Source organism: Lissotriton vulgaris, chromosome 8, assembly GCF_964263255.1.
Source record: "Lissotriton vulgaris chromosome 8, aLisVul1.2, whole genome shotgun sequence".
NCBI classification, from domain to species: domain Eukaryota; kingdom Metazoa; phylum Chordata; class Amphibia; order Caudata; family Salamandridae; genus Lissotriton; species Lissotriton vulgaris.
Genome location: NC_141696.1, coordinates 1289860175 through 1289886575, shown reverse-complemented (window position 1 = coordinate 1289886575; position 26401 = coordinate 1289860175). Strand labels below are relative to the sequence as shown.

The following is a 26401-nucleotide window of genomic DNA, read 5'->3' as shown; positions in this document are numbered from 1 at the left end:
TCATGGCCATGAGGGCGCTCGCTCCTCTGACGGGGCCTACGGTGCCTTCGGGCCCAGTGCTACCGTCCGGGGGCCCTAGCGGTTCGGGTGTCCCTGCCTCGACGCCGTCGGGTGCTCCGGCCCCGGTGCCGCCGACGGCTCCGACCCCGGCGCCGCAGGGGCCTTCGGGGTCGACGCCGGCTGGTCTACCGGCCTCTCCGGCGCCGATTCCATCGGGGTTACCCCCGATGCCGTCCCCGCGCGGCGCCGGTTCTCCGGTGCCGGCTCCGGACGGCGTCATCCCCATGCCCTCCCCGAATCCGGACGCGGAGTCGGACCGGCGTCGCTCGACGCCGATGGGGCCTGTGCACCCCGAGGAGCCGGTCTACATTGTTGACTCCGAATATGGGGATGATGTAGAGTGCGGAGAGGGTTGGGAGGGGTCTGAGGACCCTCTGTCACGTGAGTGTCAGTACGACGTGGACTGGACAGGTGATTTGGGTGATGCCAGTGGTCTGGACGACTCTCCTAACCCTGGCTTTGTCTCGCCTCCTACCGTGGCATCGGAGGAGGGGGCTGCTTATTCAGTGGTGTTGATGAGGGCTGCCAAGGCCTTACACCTTGAGCTCCCCGTCGCGGCCGTGAGGCCTTACATCCTCACTGAGGTCTTCAAACCGCAGTCATGCCCACAGGAGCCACTGCTGCCGTTTAACGAAGCCTTGTCGGACGTTCTTTTGGGCACGTGGTCCAGGCCCTCTTCAGGTTCGCCTGTTGATAGGAACGTGGCCAGACGCCACCGTCCGTGTCCGGACGACCCCAAGTTCCTGTCCACCCATCCCACCCCTGAGAGTCTGGTGATCCAGGCCTCAACTTCCCAGACCGCATTCCTGTCGGCCCCGCCTGACCGGGAATCTAAGAGGTACGACCAGTATGGCAAGAAGGTCTTCTCGTCCCTGAGTTTGGGACTGCGGTCTTGCAACACCGCTTGCCTCTTGGGCCGCTACACCCACTCTGTGTGGGATACGGTCGCGGAACTGCTGCCAGAATGCCCCTTGGAGGTGCGGGCGAAGCTCGGCAAGGCTGTGGCTGAGGGCCGAGATGCAGCAAAATATTCCATCCGGTGTGGTCTTGATACGACCGACTCGCTGGGCAGAGCGATGTCCACGACGGTGGCGATTCGTCGCCACGCCTGGCTGAGATCCGCCAACTTTTCGGCAGATGTCCAGAATGCCTTGATGGACATGCCGTTTGATGGCTGTCGCCTGTTCGGTGACAAGGCGGACCACGCGCTGGAGCGCTTTAAGGACTCCAGGGTCACGGCCAAGTCCTTGGGTCTCTCGACCCAGCGCCAGCAAACTGGTTCGTTTCGCTCCTTTCGTGGCCAAGGAAGGGGCGTCCCCACACGTGCTGCCAGCCACGCGCCGCAACAATCCTATCAACGCGGTGGCGGCCGTGGAATCCGCCGTGGAGGCGGTCGGGGTCAACGGCGGGGTCAGACCACACCTCCCCCAGCAGCAACAGCCTCCAAATCCTCCTAGTCCGTGCTTTCAGGCCCATGTGACGCCAGTGGGTGGCAGGGTTCGCCATCACCACGCCCGCTGGCGCGCAATCACATCGGACAGGTGGGTGCTGCAACTCGTCCGAAGGGGCTACTCCCTCCCCTTCGAGACCAATCCTCCAGCCATGCCACCGCAGAACCACTGTGTGTCGGGGGACCACTTGACACTTCTGCAGGAGGAAGTTACGGCCCTCTTGGCCAAGGGGGCCATCGAGCGCGTTCCTGGGCCAGAAGTAGGGCGTGGTTGCTATTCCCACTACTTTCTGGTGCCCAAGAAGGACAAAGGGGGCCTACGTCCTATCTTGGATCTACGGAACGTCAACGGCTTCCTCCGGAAGGAGAAGTTCAAGATGTTGACATTAGCTCAGGTCTTGGCTGCTCTAGACCCGCAAGACTGGATGGTAGCGTTGGACTTGCAGGATGCGTATTTTCACATCCCCGTCCTGCCGGACCACCGGCGTTACCTGCAGTTCACGGTAGCCCAGGAGCACTTTCAGTTTATCATGCTCCCCTTCGGCCTTACCAGCGCCCCACGGGTGTTCACAAAGGTGTTGGCGGTGGTCGCAGCCCATCTGCGCAGGTTAGGGGTTTCAGTCTTCCCCTACCTAGACGACTGGTTTTGAAGGCGGGCTCGCCCCAGACAGTCGTCCACCACCTTCAGATGACGGCAGACCTCTTGCACGAGCTGGGGTTCTCCATCAATGTGCCGAAATCACACCTGTGTCCCTCTCAAAAGCTCCTTTTCATCGGAGCGGTTCTGGACTCTGCGCAGTATCGGGTTTATCTTCCGGAACGGCGGGTCCGAGATATACAGGCTTTGATTCCCATCTTTCAGCCGCTATCCCGGGTTTCGGTCAGGTTGACGCTGCGGCTGCTGGGGCTGATGGCTTCCTGCATCCTTCTGGTGCATCACGCCCGGTGGCGGATGCGGGCTCTGCAGTGGCACCTGAAGTTTCAGTGGGCCCAGCATCAGGGCAACTTGTCCGACCACGTCTTGATCTCGGAGGGCACTGCGAGACAACTGCAGTGGTGGCTTACGGACCGCGATTGGGTCAGAGGCAGATCCCTCTCCCTTCCCCAACCGGAGCACGTTGTCGTGACGGACGCGTCCCTCCAGGGCTGGGGAGGCCACTTGGGAGAGGCGGAGATCAGAGGCATCTGGTCTCCGGCGGAGTCCCGGCTCCATATCAACCTGTTGGAGCTACGGGCGATTCGTCTAGCACTGAAGGCATTCCTCCCCTTTGTCAACGGGAGTGTAGTGCAGGTGTTCACGGACAACACCACCGCCATGTGGTACTGCAACAAACAGGGCGGGGTGGGGTCGTGGACCCTTTGCCAGGAGGCTCTGCGCCTTTGGCAATGGCTGGAACGTCAGGACGTGACTCTGACGGTTCAACACCTGGCAGGTTCTCTGAACGCCAGGGCGGACGAACTCAGCCGTCGGTGCTCGATGGATCACGAATGGCGTCTGAACTCGGACGTGGCACGAGGCCTCTTTCTGCAATGGGGAGAGCCTTGGTTAGATCTATTCGCCACAGAAGAGAACGCGCAATGTCATCAGTTCTGCGCGTTGGAGTTTCCAAGACGGCACTCGCACGGCGACGCCTTTCGGCGCGAGTGGAGTTGCGGTCTGTTATACGCCTTTCCGCCTATACCACTTCTGCCCAGAGTGCTGAAGAAGATCAGGCGCGACCGGGCCCAAGTTATCCTTGTGGCTCCGGACTGGGCTCGAAGGTACTGGTATCCCGAGCTACTCAGCATGTCAGTCGGTCCCCCGATCCGCCTGCCCCTTCAGGAGGACCTTCTGTCGCAGCAGCAGAGGACGGTCCTCCACCCGAACCTGTCCAGTCTCCACCTCCATGCTTGGAGATTGAGCGGCGACAGTTGAGGCCATTTGACTTGCCTCCTGAAGTCTGTGATGTGATTCTGGCAGCCAGGCGTCCCTCCACAAAGTCGGTATACGCCTGTCGGTGGAACAGATTTGTGGCATGGTGCACAGCAAAGGCTGTGGACTCTCTTTCTGCCCCTCTTTCCGAGGTCCTTCTTTTTCTTCTCTCTCTTGCCCAGCAGGGCTCTGCTCTGGGCACTATCAAGGGCTACCTTTCGGCCCTTTCAGCCTTTCTAAGGCTTCCTGATCAGCCTTCTTTGTTCAAGTCCCCCATTGTAACGAGATTCTTGAAGGGCATCACACACATGTATCCACCTGTTCCGTTTGTGATGCCTCAGTGGGACTTGAACCTGGTTCTGACCTTCTTGATGTGTGCTCCCTTTGAGCCACTTCATTCCTGTCCTCTCCGTCTCCTGACTTTAAAGACGGCCTTCCTGGTTGCCATCACCTCTGCCAGGAGAGTGAGTGAGCTCCAGGCTCTTTCTGTCAAACCTCCTTTCTTGTCCATCCATCCAGACAAGGTGGTTCTGAGAACTAGACCTTCTTTCCTGCCCAAAGTAGTTTCTGCTTTTCACATTGGGCAGTCCATCACCCTCCCCTCCTTCCTCCCGCCTCCGCATCCTTCAAAGGATGAAGAGCGGCTCCATCGTCTGGACCCAAAACGTGCACTTTCATTTTATATGGATCGCACACGCCAGTTCCGGGTGGATGACCAACTATTTGTTGGCTACGTGGGTGCGAAGAAGGGACGGGCGGTACATAAACGGACTATCTCTCGGTGGGTCGTTCTGTGCATCAAAGCGTGCTACTCTCTGGCTCGGAAGGAGCCTCCTGTTGGGCTGAGGGCCCATTCCACTCGGGCCACGGCGGCTACTACTGCCTTGGGCCGGGGAGTCCCTTTGCAGGACATTTGCCAGGCGGCTACGTGGGCCTCGCTGCACACTTTTGCGAGGCACTACTGCCTGGATAGTCAAGTCCGGAGGGATGGCTTCTTTGGCCGTTCTGTCCTCCAGGACTTTCTGGTGTAGGAATGTATTGGTTCGCAGACCCACCACCGGGGTTGGTATTGCTGGTGTATCTATTCTAAGGTAAGGAATCTAATACTAACGTGTTTCTTTCAGATGAACAAGTTACTTACCTTCGGTAACGATATATCTGTAAGAAACATTAGTTAGTATAAGATTCCTTACCGACCCACCCATCCTCCCCGTTCTGCGAACTGATACCTAGGGTTAAGGACATCCCTTTCAGGGCCCTAGTTTCAAATGGCACCAGTGTTGGTTCTCACATGGCTCTGCGTGTTCTGGCGCGGAAAAGATGTGTACAAAGAACTGACAGCGCGCGGAGGCGGCGTCTATATACTCCAGCGACGTCATCACGACGCCGACGACGGACGCGGAGCCGCAGGGGACGCCTGCAGACGACGCCTACCGACGCGCAGGGGTACTGCTACGCAAAAGTTTCCGGATCCAGACTGACGCCTGGGGATATTCTAAGGTAAGGAATCTAATACTAACTAATGTTTCTTACAGATATATCGTTACCGAAGGTAACTAACTTGTTCTTTAGGACTTAATTGCTAGCTCCTTCTGAATTGTCGTTTAGGACCCATTTGTTTAAGTCTCTGGTAACCACACATCTTTCAAACCGGTTTAAGCTCTCTTAGCGCCGTAATATCCCCTGGGATGATTGTTGCGCTCTACAAGTACAATAAATAAATAAATACACATTTACAAATTAACTATTGACTTTATAGTCTTATGTAATAATACTATTTCTGTTAGAGACTGTTGAATATATATCCCAGGCGTCATGCGGGATCTGGAATATATTCGGAGCAGTACCTTTGCATGCCTGTAGGTGGCGCCATGGGGCTTCGCTCTGACGTCATTTGCACCCAAAATGACATACAGGACCTACAATGGCCTATATATGCGTCACTCCCACACTGACGTCAGTTGCTTTCTTTCCGTACCACTAAACCTGGATCCAGAACTACCTCATAAAATTGAATCTAGCGTGGAAGGAAAACATCGCCTCCCAAAGTGAGAGGTTTTAATCCCTGTAAGGACTGTTGCAAACAGATGTCTGTGCCACATCAAGTTTGCCTGTGATGCCTGGGGTCAATCCATTGACTGCTCGTCAATGAACCCAAATGCATACAAGACCACAAGGCGAAATTGTCGCAAAGCACCAGAGGACTCAACAGTGAGACCATTCCAAGTCAAAGGGTTGGTCCCGGTCCAGGAATCATTGAGTCGATCGTCGTCGCAGTCCAAGTCATTTTGTAAATAGATGAAAAAATCAAAAAATCCAAGCAGCCCTCTGCCCCTCCTGCCACTCAACCCTGGAAAGATGTGAGGACGTCGCTATGCCTGTGGATCCTGATATGCCTGTTGGAATAAAATTGTGGTGTGGTCTGAAACATGCTTGGTTGACCCCCTCCGGACAAGTTATCTGACGTTTTGTTTGTTTTGTCTCTTTCCCAGTAACCGTTTGCTTTCAGCACAGTTAAGGTGTACCTTTCAGCTCATTCACCCTGTTTGTGGCTGACAGACCAGCCCTTAGATTCAATTCACTGCTTGTGATGCGTCTTTTTAAAGGTTTCAACCTTTGTTTTCTCCTACTTTCGTCATGCCATGCGGCTCTTTATCTTGTTCCTCCTTGTACTCCCATTGAGGTGATGTACAGCTGTCTTGCAGCTTCTCACCCTTTAGACAGTATTCCAAGCCACTACCCCCTGGGTGTGGCGAGTGTGAGATCTTGAGGCTGTTTGTGTTAACACGCTGAAACACCACTTTCTTCCCAGACAAACTGATTCTGTGGACATGAGCAATCTTCTTAACAAAAGTTGTGACACAGTCCCACATCGGTCAGACCATCACCCTTCTGACTTTCTATGCTCCATCTCACCCTAAGTAGGATCTGAGACTCCATCGCTTGAACCCCAAGAGAGCACTGAGCTTCTACATTGATCGTACCATAGAACACAATGTGTACAATCATTTGTTGGGTTCAGTTTGGTGAATATAGTAAGCTGATACTGAGGAGGACCATCTCCCTTTGAAAAGATCTGCTATGCTTTGGACAAAAAACTGCCTCTAGACGGTCTGCAATGCCATTCCACCAGGCCCAAAGCTGCTTACGCTGCATTGGTATGTTGAGTTCATGTACTGGACATGTGCAAGGTGGCAACATAGGTGTCACTCTATTCTTCCGCAAAATACTTCTGTTTGGACAGCCAGGTTTGCTGAGAAGGGCATTTCACTTGTTCGGTTACTACAAGATATCTTGATTTGAGACAATTCACAGACTCACCTAAATAGCTACTGCTCTGGTATCTACTCGGTAGGTGAAGATTCTATGGTTAAACGTCTGTATCAGAAGACCAAGTTACTTACCTTCTGTAACTCTTTCTGGTAGAGAATCTATCTAACCACAGATTCCTCACTGCCCCTCTCATCCTCCCTGTTCTGTGAATTGGACTCTATCCATCAATAAGATCCAAAGTCTGGGAATCTGAACACTGTTCAAAGCCAATTTGCTGCTGTTGGGGCTAGGCTTGTGGATTTCCAGACACCCTTGAAAGCAATTGCCATCAGTTTGTCTGAGTTGTGGCAATGTAGGTCCCTCACATCCTTTTCAGAGCAGAACATCCTCTTTGCTTAGCCACAGGGTGCCATCTACCGGTTGGAAGTTGTGTTTTGGCGCTGATTTGAAGATGTCATTATCTGCGGTGTCTTAACCTTTTTTTCCATTTGCGCTCTAGTTGTTTAGGTAAAGTCTAATCACAGACATGGCGGGTGGGAGGTCGGTGAGGAATCTGCAGTAAGGTAGGTTCCCCAGAAAGAGTGTTACCAAAGTGAAGTAATTTGTGCTTTAGGCTGATTTTGTTGCTCAATAGGCTGTTGTCCAGCTAAAGTTGTTTTATTTGGGTCCATGTTTAACACATTTCTGCTGTTTTCAATAGAAAATCAGCCTCTTAAGAATTTACTAGCAGGCAGTTCAGATGTGCTACCTTGAACTGCGAACTGTAGTTGTCCATTTTGCATAATGCATCTCATGTTGTAATTTAAATGAAAACGTTTTTCATCATTTTAAAATTGATAATTCAATGTTGTGTTTTCACATTTAACCATTTTTGTCTGTTCTATAGAACGGAACCTCCCCAAGAAGCTTGTGAAAATCATTTAGATTTTGTCTTGGAAAGTGAATCTTCGTCCTCAAACAGTGCACTGCCTGAAGTTAAATATTCATCTATCCCTCGTACTCCAGAAGATCTTTGTATCACATTAGAGCAACCAGTGATAACCGCACTAGTAACAATATCACCTTACAAATCTCCTTGTATTCCAAACACAAATACCTTTGAAGGTGAAGTTAGCTCTGTTGGAGAGGATGGTACAATCTACGTTGTGGAGACATCACTAAGTAAGACATTTTGTTATACATAGTTATTTTCCCCAACTTTTGTCTCTGTTAATGTACTACAATCAATCATCCATTTGACATCTAATATATATTCCACAGGTAATTTCAATTGTTTTGAAATTTTGAAGAATGTAATCGTAAAATAAGACAGTCTGATTTGAATGCATTTAATTATATATGTCAATTCATATGATGCAAACCTCGCTGGAGTACAACACAGTTCGGTACAAAGCGACGTTCTAGGGCAAGAGGAGAGAGCATGTGAGGGAGCAGTATCAGTCAGGAAAAAGTGTTTGACAGCTATGGTCTATCACCTGAGGTTATGTGTAAAGAAGATGTTTGTCACAGACCCTCAATGTCGTATTAGGCTTCCTGCTTCATTGAATGCAAAAGGTGCTCTAGTGGAGCTCTCATCTGTGTTCATGTCTCATCTTCACTTGTATTTTCTCTTATTACGGATGTGCTACAAAAGCAAATACTAAACAATGCACCATACACAAAAAGACCATTCTGAAACAGCTTTTCATTCTGAGGTGAGTAATTACCTCCTAAAAAATATATAATTGCGACATGGAGTATATTGTATTTTCATCAGTAAATGTTATGCTGTTTATAGGGATGGCAGCTGACTAGTACTTTACTGGCATGGCTGGTATTTTTATTTCTGATGAATACTTTTCCCTGCAGATTCCTAACCTGTTAAAACTTCCAGGCTCCAGATAGGCTTTTAAAACGTTCGCATTGCTCTTTTGCACTGGTTGCAGCACTGGCTCCACCTTGGCATGAGAAACGATGCCATGGTCATATCCCTGAAGTTCTTTAGCGCCCACCCAGGAGCACTAATGTCTGGTCCCTTTTTTCCGTGCCCTTCAATGCTGATCCAGAGCTGCTCTTTTAATTTCAACAGTTTTTTTCTAAAAGAGATTCTACAAATACAGATTTTCAGTGCTTTGCACTAGTGTTGCAGGGATTCTGCTAGTAAGCAGAACTTTGCCTTGGGATGATAGCACATCAGAATGTAGGGATTGTGTCTCTCTACCACGTCAGTACCGGTTGGCCCAAATCCAGCTAGCTTACAGTGCCTCACCTGAACTCCTATTCTTCCCAGAGTAACAGATGATTTTGTCAAACCTAGAAGATGACCCTCTAATCCCCAAGGGAACTGTGGAAATAGATCATCCATCAGTCACTCATGCACGCCCTTAGTAAACAACTGAAAGACACGACGATAAGTGTTCAGAACATTTATTGAAACTATTGTAGTCTATCATGAAGCAGATGTGCTGCGATAAGTGGGCAAATACAACTAAGTAAAGTCATCAATATTACTAGCAGACTGTATATAATAAACAACAACACTCGCAAATTATCTATTTGTATAGGTCTATTCTTACTGTGTAAACAAAGAGATATATTAGTGATCTCTGGGATTAGCATCAGACCCCATACCTGGTATGTGTTGGTTTCAGGACAGGTCTCTCTGCCTCCAAAGGGACAAAACACAGTTTATAAGATAAAACTACTGTGTTGGAAAGCTGCTGCTGTGCTACATTAATATGTCTAAAACGTTAGGAGTTTTTGCTGACCGAGGAGAAAACAGTGCATGGTGTTATGTCTTCTAAACGACCTTGTACGAAATGTACAGATGGAATCCCAAGAAGAGTCACTGAATAACAAAGAGGTACGTAAGCATATTTCTAAAAAGAATCCAATACGCTAAACTGAGGGAGAACCAAGTGGGCCCAGAAGGGAAATCGCTGCATCCCCTCCTTGGTCAGGAAAGTAGCTTAGCGGCTATCAAAGTAACAAATTTCACAAGCCAAGCAAATTCAAAACACATCTAATAAGCATAAAAAGCAAATTTAAGTTAAATGAAACATGAACATTTAGAAAAGCAGCCCAAATCAGTTATAGGCACCCATGCTGTCTTGCACAATATCAATGTTTAACGAATCAAGAAAGGATTAAGTCTCCCCTGAGGATAATTCCTGGAGCGTCCTATTTAAAATGTCCAAAGAACAGACATGATCCTCGTTATCCGCTGATGCTAAAGAAGTAGGCTGTTGTCCTGCCAATGTGTTATTAAGCCACAATCTGGAAATCCTGGTGCTGAAGCACCCATCTCTCCAGTACGGGGTAGCTCATGCCATGCAACTTGAAGCTGCAAGTTCATGGGACAACTCCAAAAATGGGTCGTTATCGGACTCATCAACATGTTCATGTCAATAGGAACGGGAAATTGCAGCGCAAGGAAAACATCAAGTGCCCACTCGAAGGGACACCATAGGCAATGAAACACGGGTTATACGCAGGAAAACGAGTCAGGTTGAAATGACAAGGACCATTCATTGTTCTGTTCCTGGAGCAGAGGGACTCCATAGAAATGTATTTTCTCAAAATCTGGAAACCAGAATAAAAACCTAACCATGGGAAAAAACAGGGTTTTCACTGAACATGTATGAAAATCCTCTTTCCAGAAAGAAAAATTATTTTCTAGAATTCCCTCACCCACCAGGGTTTCCCCTAGGTGGCATGCTTCATTGGGATCCTCTCAATCCGCTGCTGATTGAGGTGTGCTGCGACTTGCGGAACTACGTAAGAGCACTAAGTTGTTGAAAATGAGTAGTATAGTGAAAGTGGAGTGGAAAATAAAAATAAAATTAAAAATACCTAATTAGTGGGCTAATATTTTATTCCTGCCCCTAGTTGGTATGACTAAAATCAGGGGTTAATAATAGGTAAAATCTAACAATAATGAGTATAGAGTCCCTAGTATTGGGTCGACATGTTTTGTGCTGTCCCCTCAAAGCTTTTCTGCAGGACCACACGAAGACCAGCCCTGTGCGTGCCACTCCTAAACAAACCTATAAATTGGAAATAATGAGGTGCACACCTACTGTGTATACACCTAATACTTAATACATACGGTTAAACACAGACACGTAGTATCTGAGGAAATAAAGCAAAGAAGGATTTAAAATCGCACTCCCCTCCCAGCCAGGCCTCTTAAATTAATCAGTGTACTCCTCTAAAGTCAGTGGGTGTAATGACAAGTAATAATTAGTGCGAACATCCAGCGTGGTAACAAACCCAGACTTGCGATGCCTGGCAATAAAGGAGTGGTTAAAACATAACAAAAGCACGTGTGTAGAGACACCATATGACATACAACATATAACCCTTAATTGTCAGCATATCTGAAACAAACACATAGTGATTGATTCCATACCTTATAATTACCCCCACAAGTCAGATTGGATCGGAACGTTTTTGTCAGCTGTACCCCTGCACGTCAGAAGGTGGCATTGTGTGGCGACGTGTCCGTCATTGGCGTCATGGTCGCCGAGATGACGTCGCAGCAGCTACTACCGCTAACGTCAGTTCTTTCTTTTTCCACGCCAGCATGCGCAGGTCCCGAGAGAATAGTAACCCAAGTCATTTTTTTACTGTTTTTTTTTAGGCCTTTTGTCTCAGTCGATCGACTCCTGGTGTGGTAGGGATGCCCGGTTTCAAGTCCTGCTGGGAAAGTCATCGGATGATGTCGGTGACGGACCCGCACTGCGTGTGTCTCTACTGCCTGGCCATTGGAAATAATGGGGTGACCCTGTATTCCTCAGAACCTGGGTAAATTGTAGAGCAAGAAAAATGGTTCTGTCGGGTATGACAACTAATTTGTACACAGTAATAAATACACTTCAAACATTTGTAAGAAACACACCAATTTTTCACAAAACACACAGCTCATGATCAGCAGTGAGTACTGTTATTACTTTATATGGTATATAATGACTGTCAAGTGACCAGCTACAAAAACATGGACTGTACAATGTTAAAGTGAGTCTTGAGTGACTTTAGGTGATTAGTGACTTTAGTGCTGTACATGAAGTGATAACAAAGACATGTGAATACAACCAAACTGGGAAAGGGGTATTTTTGATGATCAGGTCCAACTTACAAACATATCATCCCAGCAAACAATTCGAATTTTAGTTCAGTTTAGCCGATTGTATTGACTGGTGGACAAAAACTACAGCGGCTGAATCCAAAATGAGCATTGTTGTTCTACCTTGACTGCACAAAAGAGATCCGGCTTGATGAACAACTCTTCGCGGGGAATGTCGGAACCCATAAAGGGAAATCAGCAGAGAAACGGACCATCTCTTGATGGATCATACTCAAAATCCGATACTCACTGGCCAAAAGTGCAACCCCTTGAGGGTTTGCATGCTCATTCCACCAGAGCCAAGGCTGCAATCACTGCTTTAGAACATGGCGTTCTCGTCCTGGATATCCCCTAGGCAGCAACTTAGGATCTCTGCACAGGTTTACCAGCACTGCTGCCTGGACAGTCCATTCTATAGGGATGGGCACTTTCCGATTCTGTCCTGAAGACTTTTTAGTGTGAAATTCTTTTGCTGACCCACCTCCGAGAAAATATTGCTTTGGTACCCATTCTAAGGTAAGGAATCTGCGGCTAGAAGTAGCTAGCAGATGAACAAGTTACTTCCCATCAATATTACCTTATCTGGTGGAATCTAGCTTCAGATTCCTTACTGTCCCACCCATCCTCCCCTCTCTGCAAATGTATTTCTAGGGACAGGGCTGTTTGCATTTCTGTGCTTCTGTTGTGGAAATTCAAGAAAAATAAACTAACAGTGCAAATGGGGGGGGGGGGTGGCTATAATAGGCGGGTCACTTTTGCAGTGGACAACACCAAGTTGAATGATGCCACCTATTTGTGCACAAGGCTACTGCTCATTACAAAATTGATCCATTTTGATACCTTGTATAATTCAAAGGAAGAAATCTGCTCCAATTCTGCAAAGTCCTAACTACTCCAAAGAATTCATTGTCCAAACAGATGCTTCTGAGTTGGGGGTAAGGGCTGTGCTGTCACGATTGAATAATGGTCAGGACCAGCCAGTAGCTTTTATTAGCAGAAGGGTGACCCCTAGAGAGAATTGTTGGTCATCTATTGAAAGGGAGGCCTTTTGCTGTGGTTTGGGCTCTGAAGAAGCTGAGGCCATACTTGTTTGGCACTCACTTCACAGTTCAAACAGACCATAAGCCCCTCTTATGGCTAAAACAGATGAAGGGTGAAAATCCCAATCTGCTCAGGTGGTCCATTTCCCTACAGGGGATGAACTATACAGTGGAGCATAGACCTGGGAGTAACCATGCCAATGCAAATGGACTCTCCAGATATTTCCACTTAGAACATGAATGCTCAACTGGCCAAGGTTAGTTTAATGTCCCTGCGTTTTGGGAGGAGGGTTGTGTAGGAGAGTAGGGTCTACTTCCTATGGTTGCCCCCACTTTTTGCTGTGTTTCACTGGTTTTTCGACTTTAGTCTGGCTGTGGCCCTGCTAATCAGGACCACAGCCTAGCTGTTCTCTCTCTTAATTGATTGCATGTACTTTGGGTACATGCCAGATTGGTTACAGAGTTACCTTGTGAGCCCCTATTATATGGTACCTTAGGTACCTAGGGCATAGGTACCCCAGAGTCCTACCAGGGGTTGAAGCATGTATTATGCCACCCCTGGGAAACCTTCTAAAATGGCACCACAGGTCTGCACTTGCAGCCTGGGTAAGGTGGTGTAAGCACCCCTTACATAGATAGTTCTTACCTGCTGGGGTTTGTAGTTCAACATATCGTGCAGTGTTACATTTTCTGAGCGCTTGCAGGTCAATTTTAAATCATTTTACAAGCCCTCCAGTGGTCCTCAGAAATTCGTGCCAGTTTGTATTGTAAATACCTTTGTGCTGACAACAGGAAAGAAAGGTTCCTCCTTGCAGACCTCTGTGCTTTATGGCGGTGCATCCTCCACGGCCGGGCTGTCGCGCATAAGTATTCCCAAAGTTTGCCCATGCAATGAGGACGCCACTCCACAATGGTAAGTTCATCTGAACTCTTTATTTTCAAACCAGCTTTTATTTCTGAAATTTTCTTTTCCCTAATGCATTTCGGAGCTTGCTGCTCCTTCCTCCGAGGGAAGCCTGAAAGAGTCACAGTGAAACCCTGCACACCTTACGTTAATTAGTTTTCATTTCACCCGCCTTTGGGCTTTCACCAAGAGTTCTTACCTGCTGGGGTTTGTAGTTCAACATATCGTGCATTGTTAAATTTTCTGTGCGCTTGCAGGTCAATTTTAAATCATTTTACAAGCCCTCCAGTGGGCCTCAGAAATTCGTGCCAGTTTGTATTGTAAATACCTTTGTGCTGACAACAGGAAAGAAAGGTTCCTCCTTGCAGACCTCTGTGCTTTATGGTGGTGCATCCTCCGCGGCCGGACTGCCGCGCATAAGTATTCCCAAAGTTTGCCCATGCAATGAGGACGCCACTCCACAATGGTAAGTTCATCTGAACTCTTTATTTTCAAACCGGCTTTTAATTCTGAAATTTTCTTTTCCCTAATGCATTTCGGAGCTTGCTGCTCCTTCCTCCGAGGGAAGCCTGAAAGAGTCACAGTGAAACCCTGCACACCTTGCCTTAATTAGTTTTCATTTCGCCCGCCTTTGGGCTTTCACCAAGAGTTCTTACCTGCTGGGGGTTGTAGTTCAACATATCGTGCAGTGTTACATTTTCTGTGCGCTTGCAGGTCAATTTTAAATCATTTTACAAGCCCTCCAGTGGTCCTCAGAAATTCGTGCCAGTTTGTATTGTAAATACCTTTGTGCTGACAACAGGAAAGAAAGGTTCCTCCTTGCAGACCTCTGTGCTTTATGGAGGTGCATCCTCCACGGCCGGGCTGCCGCGCATAAGTATTCCCAAAGTTTGCCCATGCAATGAGGACGCCACTCCACAATGGTAAGTTCATCTGAACTCTTTATTTTCAAACCGGCTTTTATTTCTGAAATTTTCTTTTCCCTAATGCATTTCGGAGCTTGCTGCTCCTTCCTCCGAGGGAAGCCTGAAAGAGTCACAGTGAAACCCTGCACACATTGCGTTAATTAGTTTTCATTTCACCCGCCTTTGGGCTTTCACCAAGAGTTCTTACCTGCTGGGGTTTGTAGTTCAACATATCGTGCAGTGTTAACTTTTCTGTGCGCTTGCAGGTCAATTTTAAATCATTTTACAAGCCCTCCAGTGGGCCTCAGAAATTCGTGCCAGTTTGTATTGTAAATACCTTTGTGCTGACAACAGGAAAGAAAGGTTCCTCCTTGCAGACCTCTGTGCTTTATGGTGGTGCATTCTCCGCGGCCGGGCTGCCGCGCATAAGTATTCCCAAAGTTTGCCCATGCAATGAGGACGCCACTCCACAATGGTAAGTTCATCTGAACTCTTTATTTTCAAACCGGCTTTTATTTCTGAAATGCACCGCCATCAATTCTGTAGCTGAATAGCTAATTCCTCCCCTAAGTTGTGTCCCACGGGTTGCATTGTGTTGTACTTAATGATATATTTGGGTTCCAGCCATCTATTACCTCCTCTCTCCCTGTTCTCCACACAATCCAGTAAATAAAATTTCATTAGATTTGGATTTTTATTGTGTTCCTCCGCAAAGTTTCTAGCAACTGGATACTGTTGGTTTACATTATTAATTGCCCTTTGGTGTTCTAGGATTCTTAATTTAGCCTGCTTTGTGGTACACCCAATATAAAATTTATTGCACGGGCATTGCAGTGCATAAATAGCATATTCCTTGTTGCAGCTAAGGTGTTTGATTATTTTATGTGCACTTTGTTCTTTTGATAATTTCAATGTTTTGCAATTATGACTGTATTTGCATGCTTTGCACTTGCTGCAATGAAAGAATCCCTGTATTGTGTTGGACTTTTGGTGTTCCTTGATTAATGTAGTACTGAGTGCATCCTTTAAGGATTTAGCCTTTCTAATGGTCAATGAGGGGGTTTCATGTATGAATTACCTCAAGTCTTTGTCCAGCTTTAATATGTCCCAGTACTTTCCCAGACCTTGTTGCAGCTTCCAAGCCTGGCAGTCATAGTTCGTGATAAACCATATTTTGTCATCTTTTTTGCGTTCTTTAGGGACCAACAGGTCGTTTCTGACCATTTGGTCCACTCTTTCTACAGCCTTTTTAATGATTTTTTGGCTATAGCCCCTTTCCAAAAATCTGTTCAACATTATTTTTTCTCTTCCATGAAACTTTCAACAGCACTACAATTACGTTTGCTTTGATTAGTTCCCCCAGGGGTATGCTGCTTATCAGGCTGGGAGGGTGGCAGCTGTCCGCATGCAACAGACTGTTCCCTGCAGTAGCTTTACGAAATAGGGAGCTATTTAATGTTCCCTCCCTCACCTCTAGTTTTACATCCAAGAAAAGTAGTTGTTTTTTGTCTATAATACTGGTAAATTGTAGATTAAGGGAATTCTCATTTAGGATGGTTTCAAATTCCTGTACCTGATCAAGTGTGCCCTTCCAAATGCAGAAGATATCATCTATGTATCTTCTCCAGAGGACGACGTGGGTACTAAAGTGGGAGATCTTATTCACCACTTGCTCCTCCCACCAGCCCAGGTAAAGATCTGTGAAACTGGGGGCGAAGCAAGTACCCATCGCCGTTCCCCCCGTTTGTTTATACATCTGTTTATTGAAAATGAAGTAGTTGGTAAGACATTCCCACATCATATCCAGGAGCATATTGGTATGTGTTAAATGATAGATCTCTCCTTTAAATAGTGTTTACAAGCATCTACCCCTAAATCTTGAGGGATACTGGTGTACAAGCTGGTGACGTCAAAGCTCACCAGCCAATATTCTGGGCTCCATGTGATGTCATTGATAATTCTCAAGAAGTCTGACGTATCCCTCACATACGAGGGGAGATTCTGGACAAAGGGTTGTAAAAAATATTCTATGTATCTGGAGGTGTTCTCATAGAGACTACCCACAGAGGAGACAATCGGCCTGCCTGGCGGTGTATGGAGATCTTTATGTAATTTTGGCAAAAAATAAAGTGCAGGTATTTGCGGATATTTGCAGAGCAGGTAATTATATTCCTTATCATCTATCGTCCCGCTTGCTTTCCAATCACTCAATTTATTCAAGTATCTTTGTTTCATTTCATTATACTCATGCTTGGTTGTTCTTACATAATTGTCTTCATCTGCCAACTGTCTCAGACCTTCCTTTAAATACATGTCAAGCGGCCAAACTACCACATTCCCTCCCTTGTCACTGTTTTTGATAACTACATCAGACCAACTCTCCATTTCTTTCAATGCTAGAAACTGTTGTTTATTCAAATTCCAGTTCACTTTGGGTTTCATTCTGTCCATTTTTGTCATCTCTTCAATCATGCCCTGTTCAAAGCTATCAATGTAGCTATTTATCACTTGTGGTACGAAGACCGACTAGAGTTTAAAACCACTGTCGCTGCTCATTTCAATCGTGCTCTCAGTGTCTACCATATTCATCAGAGGATTGTCGCTGATATCATCACATCCTGCTAATATATGAACAGCTTGTAGAAGTTCAGCATCATTTACATTCAAAGTGCTAGGTTTATCGCAAACATGATCTTTTTTCAATCGTGGTTTAGTCGCAAACCATTTTTTTAATTTAAGTTTGTGAGTAAAACGAAACAGGTCAATACGGGCGTTTTTAAGTTAAATTTTGATGTTGGACAGAATGATAGCCCTCTGGATAACACTTCAAGCTGTTGTACTGTTAAAATACGTTTAGATAAATTTACCACAGTCATGGTGTTTATTTCTTTGCTGCCTTCCCTCTTGTTAGGACTCCCACCGGGCTTGATACTGCTTCTGATACTTTTCCTCCTCTTCCTCTTGCGCCTTCTCTGCCGCCTCTTCCACTCCCTTTTGAAGGAGTGCCTGTCTGGCGTCCCTTGGCAATCAGGGCAACCTAGTTTAAAATTAAGTCTTTTGCCGGTATTACTTCAATGGGTTCTGAAACATCACTTTCAACTGAATCACTGTCTCCTTCCACGGCTATCGATTCCCCTACCACTTCTCCATTTTGTTTGGGCATTTGTTTCTTTGTGGCAGATGTTTTGCTTAATTTCGTTTTTTGGGCGGCATTCCTAATGGCATCAAATCTTTTTGCAAATGGGAAGATTTGGCCTTTGCTATAATCGACTTCATCCCGGTGAAATTTCCTCTGTTTTTTATTCTTTATTTCCTCCTCTATTTTCTCAAGGCGTTTGTCAATTTTACCCATCTCTGTAGCAAACTCGCTTTCTGTGTACTTGTCCTTTAGTTTCATAATAATTGCTTCAGCCTCCTCATTTAGCTTTGCACACTCTTTTTCTGCGTTTTATATGAGCATTTTAAGCATGTTGGTTAAACATGCATGATTATTATCCATCCAGTCACTGATAAGTTCAGGACCAGGGTTCTGAAAGGTAGGTATAATGAAGATTCTTAAGCCTTGCAGTATTCTGTTACATTCAAGATATTTAGTGAGAGCAGCCGCTTCCCACCATCGAGATTGTTCACGTTTCAGAATTTTCCACAATGCATCCCACAATTGTTTGAGTTCGTCTACTTTTTTGCCAGGTCGCTGTGTTTCATCGCCGTCACTGGGCTCAGTTTGTGTGAATAGTTTTGCTGCTGCTTCCCTCCTACTGTTATTTCTTACTTCAGCCATTGTACCTGACACAACTCGCCAGCCGGCGTTCGGTTGTATGCACTGTATTTATCCGTATCGCACTAGACTCCACTGCCGCTGCTCTCACTCCTCGAGAGAAGGGTCGTCACTGTTTGTATTGTAGTCGCTTCTTCCTATCCGGTATTTCCAAATCACCATGGTATCGGACTGTAACGCGATCAGACACGGCTTTCGTCAAATTCAAAGCCGCTTTCTTCTCTTGGTTCGGACGGAATTCCCACAGCGAGGCACAGTAGAAATCAGGCGGGCAGAAGCGTTACTTTCAAATAAACATACACAGATGGCGTGCTTCTGCCGCTTTAAATGGCGGGCACTCGACGGGGTTCGCCAGCCCCTAAGTTTTATACAGCACTCCTGGTCCACTTTTCCTTTGCTCGAAAACAACCAGAGTCGAGGCCCCAATATAGTTAGCAGTGCTTCAGGTTTATTTGGCACAAGAAAAACCCTACGCGTTTCGAGGTCATCCGAACTCTTGCTCACAGGTGGAGTTTAGGTGTACCGCCATTCTTTTTAAAGTGAAAGTTACCGTGTTCCAAAACTCACACGTGATCAGTAGACATAGACAAGTTATTTTCGTTGTTACAATGTCCTCAAATTCATAAATGAACCTTATAAAGTTTAACTTTGTTCAAATTAATTCCATCGCATTATTATCATGCATTAAAGTGTTATTGGAACAGGATAAAAGTCCTCATTGGGATACATAGAAAAACAGCGTACATTTAGCTATATATATATATATATATATATATATATATATATTTTACCTCCCAGGCAGAAAAGACCACCAGGACGAGACTCGTGCAGACCAAAAGTGTATTTATTTGTCGCCCTCGGACGCGTTTCACCTGACCAACAGGCTTGTTCACAGATCGGTGAACAAGCCTGCTGGTCAGGTGAAACGCGTCCGAGGGCGACAAATAAATACACTTTTGGTCTGCACGAGTCTCGTCCTGGTGGTCTTTTCTGCCTGGGAGGTAAAGTGTTGTCGGGATTAGCTCCGGAGATCCCGTACGAGACGAGACGCCCGCTGGTTTGGAAGGTGGCAGTCTTTCTCTGGAGAAGGAGTAGATATATATATATATATATATATATATATATGTATATGTATATGTATATTCCACCCTTCTATAGGGAGGAGACATGTACTCACTGCTACTCCCTGTAAAAGTTTTAAAGAGCCTCAGCATCACAAAATGGATGCTGCTGCCACAGACACAAGTCTGACCTCCTGCTGCTGGACGAAACTCTGGTAGGAGAGGCCTTGACAATAGGCTTCCTGTCCAGGGAGGTGCAAGTACCTCCCCATACAGGCTTTTAGTGTATTGGGGCAGGGTGTGTTGCATTCAATGAATGCTTTTCAGACACTGCCTGGGGCACACAAGGTGCTCCATGCATTTCCCAGTTCAAACCGGTTTTCCCTACTCTGCTACATCAAGGGTCCGATAACATCAAGAGTTTCACTCATCCCCCATTGTCACCAACCCGGGATGCTGTCTCAATAGGCATCCTGGGAGTTGCATTCAGAACGATCTGCAACAGGTGAGCCCTATGGTAGGGGGGAGGAGCGGACCACGCCAGTCATTCTTCAGGCAGCAGGGAAGAACTCACCGTGATTACCACTCTGATGCTGGGCGCTGAAGAAGGCGAAAGCCGAAATGAGCGCAGTTCAGAAAGCCCCCGCCACGCTTTTGGGTCCGGATTTTCTCTGGTACGCCTCACGGCAATTTTCCCTTTTCCAGTTATGGATTGTGTCCGGCACCAGCCCTTGACAACGGAGGATGGGAGCAGTTGAGGTACTTTACCTCTCTTGTGGCAATCTGCATTGCACTTAACCCCTGCCCACTGGACTTCCTTAATCAAGGGCTGTGACAGTATGACGGTGACCCGAGGAGAGGTTTTAAAAACATTGACACAGTTTTGTTTTCCCTATTCTGCTACATCAAGGGTCCGATAACATCGACTGTTTCACTCACCCCCCATTGTCACCAACCCGGGGTGCTGTCTCATCCTGGGAGTTGCAGTTTGGAGCATTCAGAACGATCTGCAACAGGTGAGCCCTATGGTAGGGGGAGAAGCGGGCCACGCCAGTCATTCTTCAGGCAGCAGGGAAGAACTCACCGTGATTACCACTCTGGTGCTGGGCGCTGAAGAAGGCGAAAGCCGAAATGCATTCGCCGCCACCGGAGCTGTGCTAATGAAATAAAAGCCTTTCTAAGCTGTTCCTCGTTGGGCTTCTGCTTCTTTCTTGGAGGGTAATTACTTTGGAGATATATATAGACCGAACGGTCTTAACATTGAAGAAGATTTGCATAGACACCTTTAATATCTTCAGTGTTTTACAAGTAGTGTCTGCTATATTCATTTATAATGAATTTATTTTGATCACTTTGATTAATGTATGGACAGCACACTGTGCAATGTATTCATAAATCAGGACTAACATGAACTGAGACAACTGTAAACAATCTTGGTTTGTTTTGCGTAAGGGACAACCAGAGTGCTCGCTCACTGGAGCTTTATTAATTTATGTAATGTTTTGTAAAATGAGTTGTGAGGAAACTCAGTGTGTAATGCTTTAAGCCTAAAGGTAAATCGGAATTATTTTGTTAATCCGACAGATATTTGGGTATGCCCACATGGGCTAAATTTTTCAACTTCGCATCATTAAATTGGTGATAAGCGCTGGCAAGGTGCCTTGTCTCTTTGTCAACATGTGCCACTGTGGATAAAGTTTTTGAATGTGGTAAAAACAATCCTCAAACAGCTCGTAATACAATATGTTAATACAAAGCAATGAATTGTCCGTGTTTAGCAACCATTTGCAATACATACACGTTTTTTGACCAAATCTGTATAATTATGTTAAAGGAAATGTGAAGAAACACTATTTCTGTAATGAATTGGTAAAATGAAGTCTGTCCTTTCTGTCAGTTGACATGTGGTCACTGACGGATGTGATGATGAAAAAAACTTTCTTTAAAATGGCCGCGCGCTTTTTTAATCACAACCAGTGATCAAGACTACTGTGTAGTCGAAACGCGTTTGGCAGCGGCAATAAAGAAATTGTGAAAATCTCACCTGGCGTGGTCGTTTATGTAAAGAAGGGTGAGGGACTCAATCCAAGGAGTCCTACTGGGACGACGCAACTCTCGATCTGGTGGAGGCAGTCAATACTTGGATTTTCTTTGTATATATATATATATATATATATATATATATATATATATATATATATATATATATATATATATATATTCACTGAAAAAACCATAGGTTTCACACCAGTTATAGTTAGGAATTAGCATTTAAAAAACCTATTAAATTCACTAAAAAAAACATAGGTTTCACATCAGTTATAGTTAGCTGGAAAATTTTACTGACATAAAACCATTGAAATTCAACGTTATAGTTAGTTGGACTCACTATAACTTGCGCGTGTAATGCACTGCTGATGACGTCACATATTACATCACTCATGACATGGTCAGTGACATCACTCATGACATCACTGATGACATCATCCTTGTGACAGAGTGACAGACCTCCTTTCACTGTAATGTAACCCATGAAAACACATATTGAAAAATATAAATTAAAACATTTTTAAAAATGGAGATACCCATACTAGTTACAACAACCAATTCAATAATTCCACCATCTATATACACATTCACTCATTCACCAACAGTTCTATATAGTCACTCATACATATATACACTCATCATATGTAGTGATACACCTATACATCCTGTTACACACCGACAGTCATCCAAACGTTACTCACACACATACTCACACATGCAAATAAACTATTGAACATCCATTTATTTGCATATACAGCTAAACACACACTACCACCTTACTTCTAAGGAAACTTACATATACTTACTCTCTTAAACAATCACTTATAGAAACACATAATTATTTAAACATGAACTCTTTCAATCTCTCACTCTCACATATACTCACTCATATACATCAATACTCACATACACTATATTAAAACATATGTACTTACTGATAAAGACACTAATGAGACAGTCATTCACTCACTAACACACGCATATGCACTTTCATCCACCCATACAGTCCTGCACATATGCCGTCTTCAAAAAACATACAGTGAGTCAGTCATTGATGCATCTATGTGCTAAGTAACACTCCCACCAAACCATACAGACACTCATACTGATACTAAAAAAACATCTAATAATCTATATACACACATATGTAGCTACTCACCAACCCATGCAGCCATTTATACACAAAGTGAAACACTGATACATATATTTAAATATTTAAACATTAATCGTTAATATATGTATTCACTAGGATACACTTAATAAGCCAGTTAACCAATCATTTTTTTAAACAAAAATATCCATTTACACACTTATTTAAACATTTATTGTTCCATCGACCTTTACATATACATATATAAAATATATTTATTTTTCAGAAAGCCACACATTCACTGGAGGGTGTCATCAGTGATGTCATGAGTGATGTCACTGACCATGTCATGAGTGATGTAATATGTGACGTCATCAGCAGTGCATTACACGCGCAAGTTATAGTGAGTCCAACTAACTATAACGTTGAATTTCAATGGTTTTATGTCAGTAAAATTTTCCAGCTAACTATAACTGATGTGAAACCTATGGTTTTTTTAGTGAATTTAATAGGTTTTTTAAATGCTAATTCCTAACTATAACTGGTGTGAAACCTATGGTTTTTTCAGTGAATTTCATAGGTTTTTTAAATGCTAATTCCTAACTATAAGTCTCACTTTATAAGTAAGACTGTTAGCGCTCTAGTTGTTTAGAACACTCTGATACATTCTGTCATTGGGCTACAGTTCGGCTATATTTGAGCTACATTTTTGCTCTAACATATATAAAGCCCAATGTAGCACAATACATTTTTTTCCAAAGTTAATTTTCGTAAAAAGCACTTCAGAATAGGGCTACCTGTCCCTACAATTTCCCTATTTTTTTTTTGTGCGCTCCTGATGCGCGCCCTGGGGAGCGCCCCGAAAAGCGTACTTCTATAAAGCGTCCCGAGGCGCGCTCCGGGGAGCGTCCCGAGAGCGCCAATATCGTGAACGAAAACATGATCGTGACGTGCCGCGTCCGCGTGATACGCACGGCGTAAGCGCACCCGGAAGCACTCGAGCGAATACGATCGCGCAACGTAGGCGTCTGACACGCTTACGCGGCGCGCCTCTGGCCGCGCCCCGCGGCGCGTCGCGTAAACGCGTCGGGTCATGTGACCAGAAAATAACACTTTTCATTGGTTCATAACAGTTTTGGTTTCATAATGATGAAGCCCATGGTCATGTGACCTGTAAATAACACTTTTCATTGGTTCAATAATTATTTTTTTCTAAATTTAGAGAAACCCACCCATTTCTCTCACTATTGATTTGCACTTGGAGAGAGCAAGAGGTGTTTTGTGAATTTTGAACTCATACTTTCCTGATCTACAGCAATGACTGCAAGGGAGTCCTCCAGCAGTGATTCAGATGGATTTGTGCAAGAGGACCCTCCTCACCAGAAAACAAAGAACCACTTCATCTGGAAATTTTATGACATCCCTGAAGGACAAAAAAAAGTTAATGCAAGTAAAGTAACTTGTAAAATATGTGGAAGTATTTTATCCAGAGGCAATCCTCTAAAAAAAAAATACAGCTTTGGAAATGCCAATTTAATTAGGCATGTCAAAAGAAGACACCCCAACAATTACTCCAGGGAGAGTGTCAGGGAGCTGGCAGAGAAGGCACGAAGAGATGGCAGCAGCACCTCCACTGGTGGAGCAACACCTTCAGGTTCAACACGTGCAAGAATGGTCCCTAACGTCCAGCCGGTATTTGCAGGAATAAAATTTTTATGCAAGGACTGTGACGAACTACTCTGTTACGGGGAGCAGAGCGTTGAACTCATTGCAATAAAGAAACAGGAACACCAATGCTCTCCCCGTCCCTAAATTTTCTCATTTTTTTGCTCCTGTTGAGCATTTTTTGAATCCCTGTTTTTGTTTTTCCCCTGAAAAAAATCCCAAAAAAATATAAAATCGTTTCAAAAAGTATAAAAAAAATATAAAACAACAAAAACAAAAAAAAGTTATTTTCAGAACTACCTCCAATTTATAAAAAAATGCTATTTTTTTTTAAAAAAAGTGTCATTCTTTTTCTCAATCGTACGCTCACCGGTGCGCGTACCAGGCGCTCCCTCGGCGCAAATTTAAAAAAAAAATTTTTTTGGGCCCCGTATGGCTTTTTTATGACCCCCACATCAAACCTAGGGGGTCAGGGGGGGTGTACCCTGCCCCCTTTTGCTCATTTCCCCCTTTGATTTTTACCACCTCAATCCTACTGAGGTACAAGATGGCGGCCGCTGCGGACTGTTTCGAATGTTTACAGACACCCGAGAGCCAATCAGCTTTCCGTACGCAAGTCGCGTGGCGCGCTTTGAGCGCTCCCCTGCGCGCGTACCGGGACGCGGCTCTAGATATATATATTTTTTTGAACCTAAATTACTCAAAATCCACTGGAGCACATATCTCGAGACATAGCAAAGGCACATCGGGCTACCAGTCCCTACAATTTTGACAAATTAGGTGGAAATCCATTCAGCCGTTCGGGCTAAAAGTGACATTGACCGCCCTATGGAAATTAACATGGGGAAAACGCGTTTTGGGACCCCCCTTTTATCTCGGCCCCCGCTTGACGCATCCCCCCCAAACTTTTAGGGAAGGACCGGAGCTCCACGAGGCCATTTTGAGGAAATTTTCAGGCAGATTCGTGAACCGGCGCCAAAGTTATTCCAAATAGAATTTTGAGATTTAACATTGAAAAAAATCCTAACTATAACTACCTACTGGCGACCGCCAGTAGGATATATATATATATATATATATATATATATTCACTGAAAAAACCATAGGTTTAACACCAGTTATAGTTAGCTGGAAATTTTACTGACATAAAACCATTGAAATTCCCACGTTATAGTTAGTTGGACTCACTATAACTTGCACGTGTAATGCACTGATGACACCATCCAGTGAATGTGTGTCTTTCAGATAAATAAATATGTTTTATATATGTATGTTAAGGTCGATGGAAGAATATTTGTTTAAATTATTGTCTTAATGGATGTTTTTAAAAAAAAAATAATTGGATATCTGCCTTATTAAGTGTATCTTAGTGAATACATATATTAGCGAGTGAAAGTAGGTCAGTCTCTCTGTCATCAGTGATGTCATGAGTGATGTCACTGACCATGTCATGAGTGATGTAATATGTGATGTCATCAGCAGTGCATTACACGTGCAAGTTATAGTGAGTCCAACTAACTATAACGTGGGAATTTCAATGGTTTTATGTCAGTAAAATTTCCAGCTAACTATAACTGGTGTTAAACCTATGGTTTTTTTCAGTGAATTTGATAGGTTTTTTAAATGCTAATTCCTAACTATAACTGGTGTGAAACCTATGGTTTTTTCAGTGAATTTCATAGGTTTTTTAAATGCTAATTCCTTTCTATATCGAGTTTCTAACCTTTTTTTTTTTTTTTACAATTTGCTGGTTTTTTTTAAGTATTCATTTTTTTTATATAATTTTTTTCTTTTGCGCTCTGGGTGCGCGCTCCGGGAAGCTTTCAGCTAAGCTCTCCGGTAAGCTTTCCGGTGAGCTCACCTGAAAGCGCACCCAGAGCGCTACTGTCGTTCGTGAAAAAAAATATGAATGAAAAGTTAATAATAATGCAAAACATTTCGTAGCATACAAATATAATCAGGTTTTTTTTATAAGGAAAATGATTATGCATTTCTGTAAAAGTTTGATGACGTCACTTTGGCGCGCAACGTAAGTGCCCTCGGAAGCGCCTACGTTCGCGCCGCGTAAACGCACGCAGAAGCGCCTACGATCGCGCCACGTTTGCGCCCC

General features: G+C 44.9%; 1 protein-coding gene across 1 annotated transcript in view; it reads left to right on the top strand.

Annotated features, from left to right (window-relative positions):
- Positions 1 to 26401, top strand: part of RNF17 (ring finger protein 17) — a 2333865-nt gene that overhangs the window by 1736964 nt on the left and 570500 nt on the right. The window contains exon 29 of the mRNA XM_086933472.1: positions 7582 to 7856. Coding sequence (XP_086789598.1) covers positions 7582 to 7856 — 275 coding nt within the window. The remainder of the gene's footprint in view (positions 1 to 7581; positions 7857 to 26401) is intronic.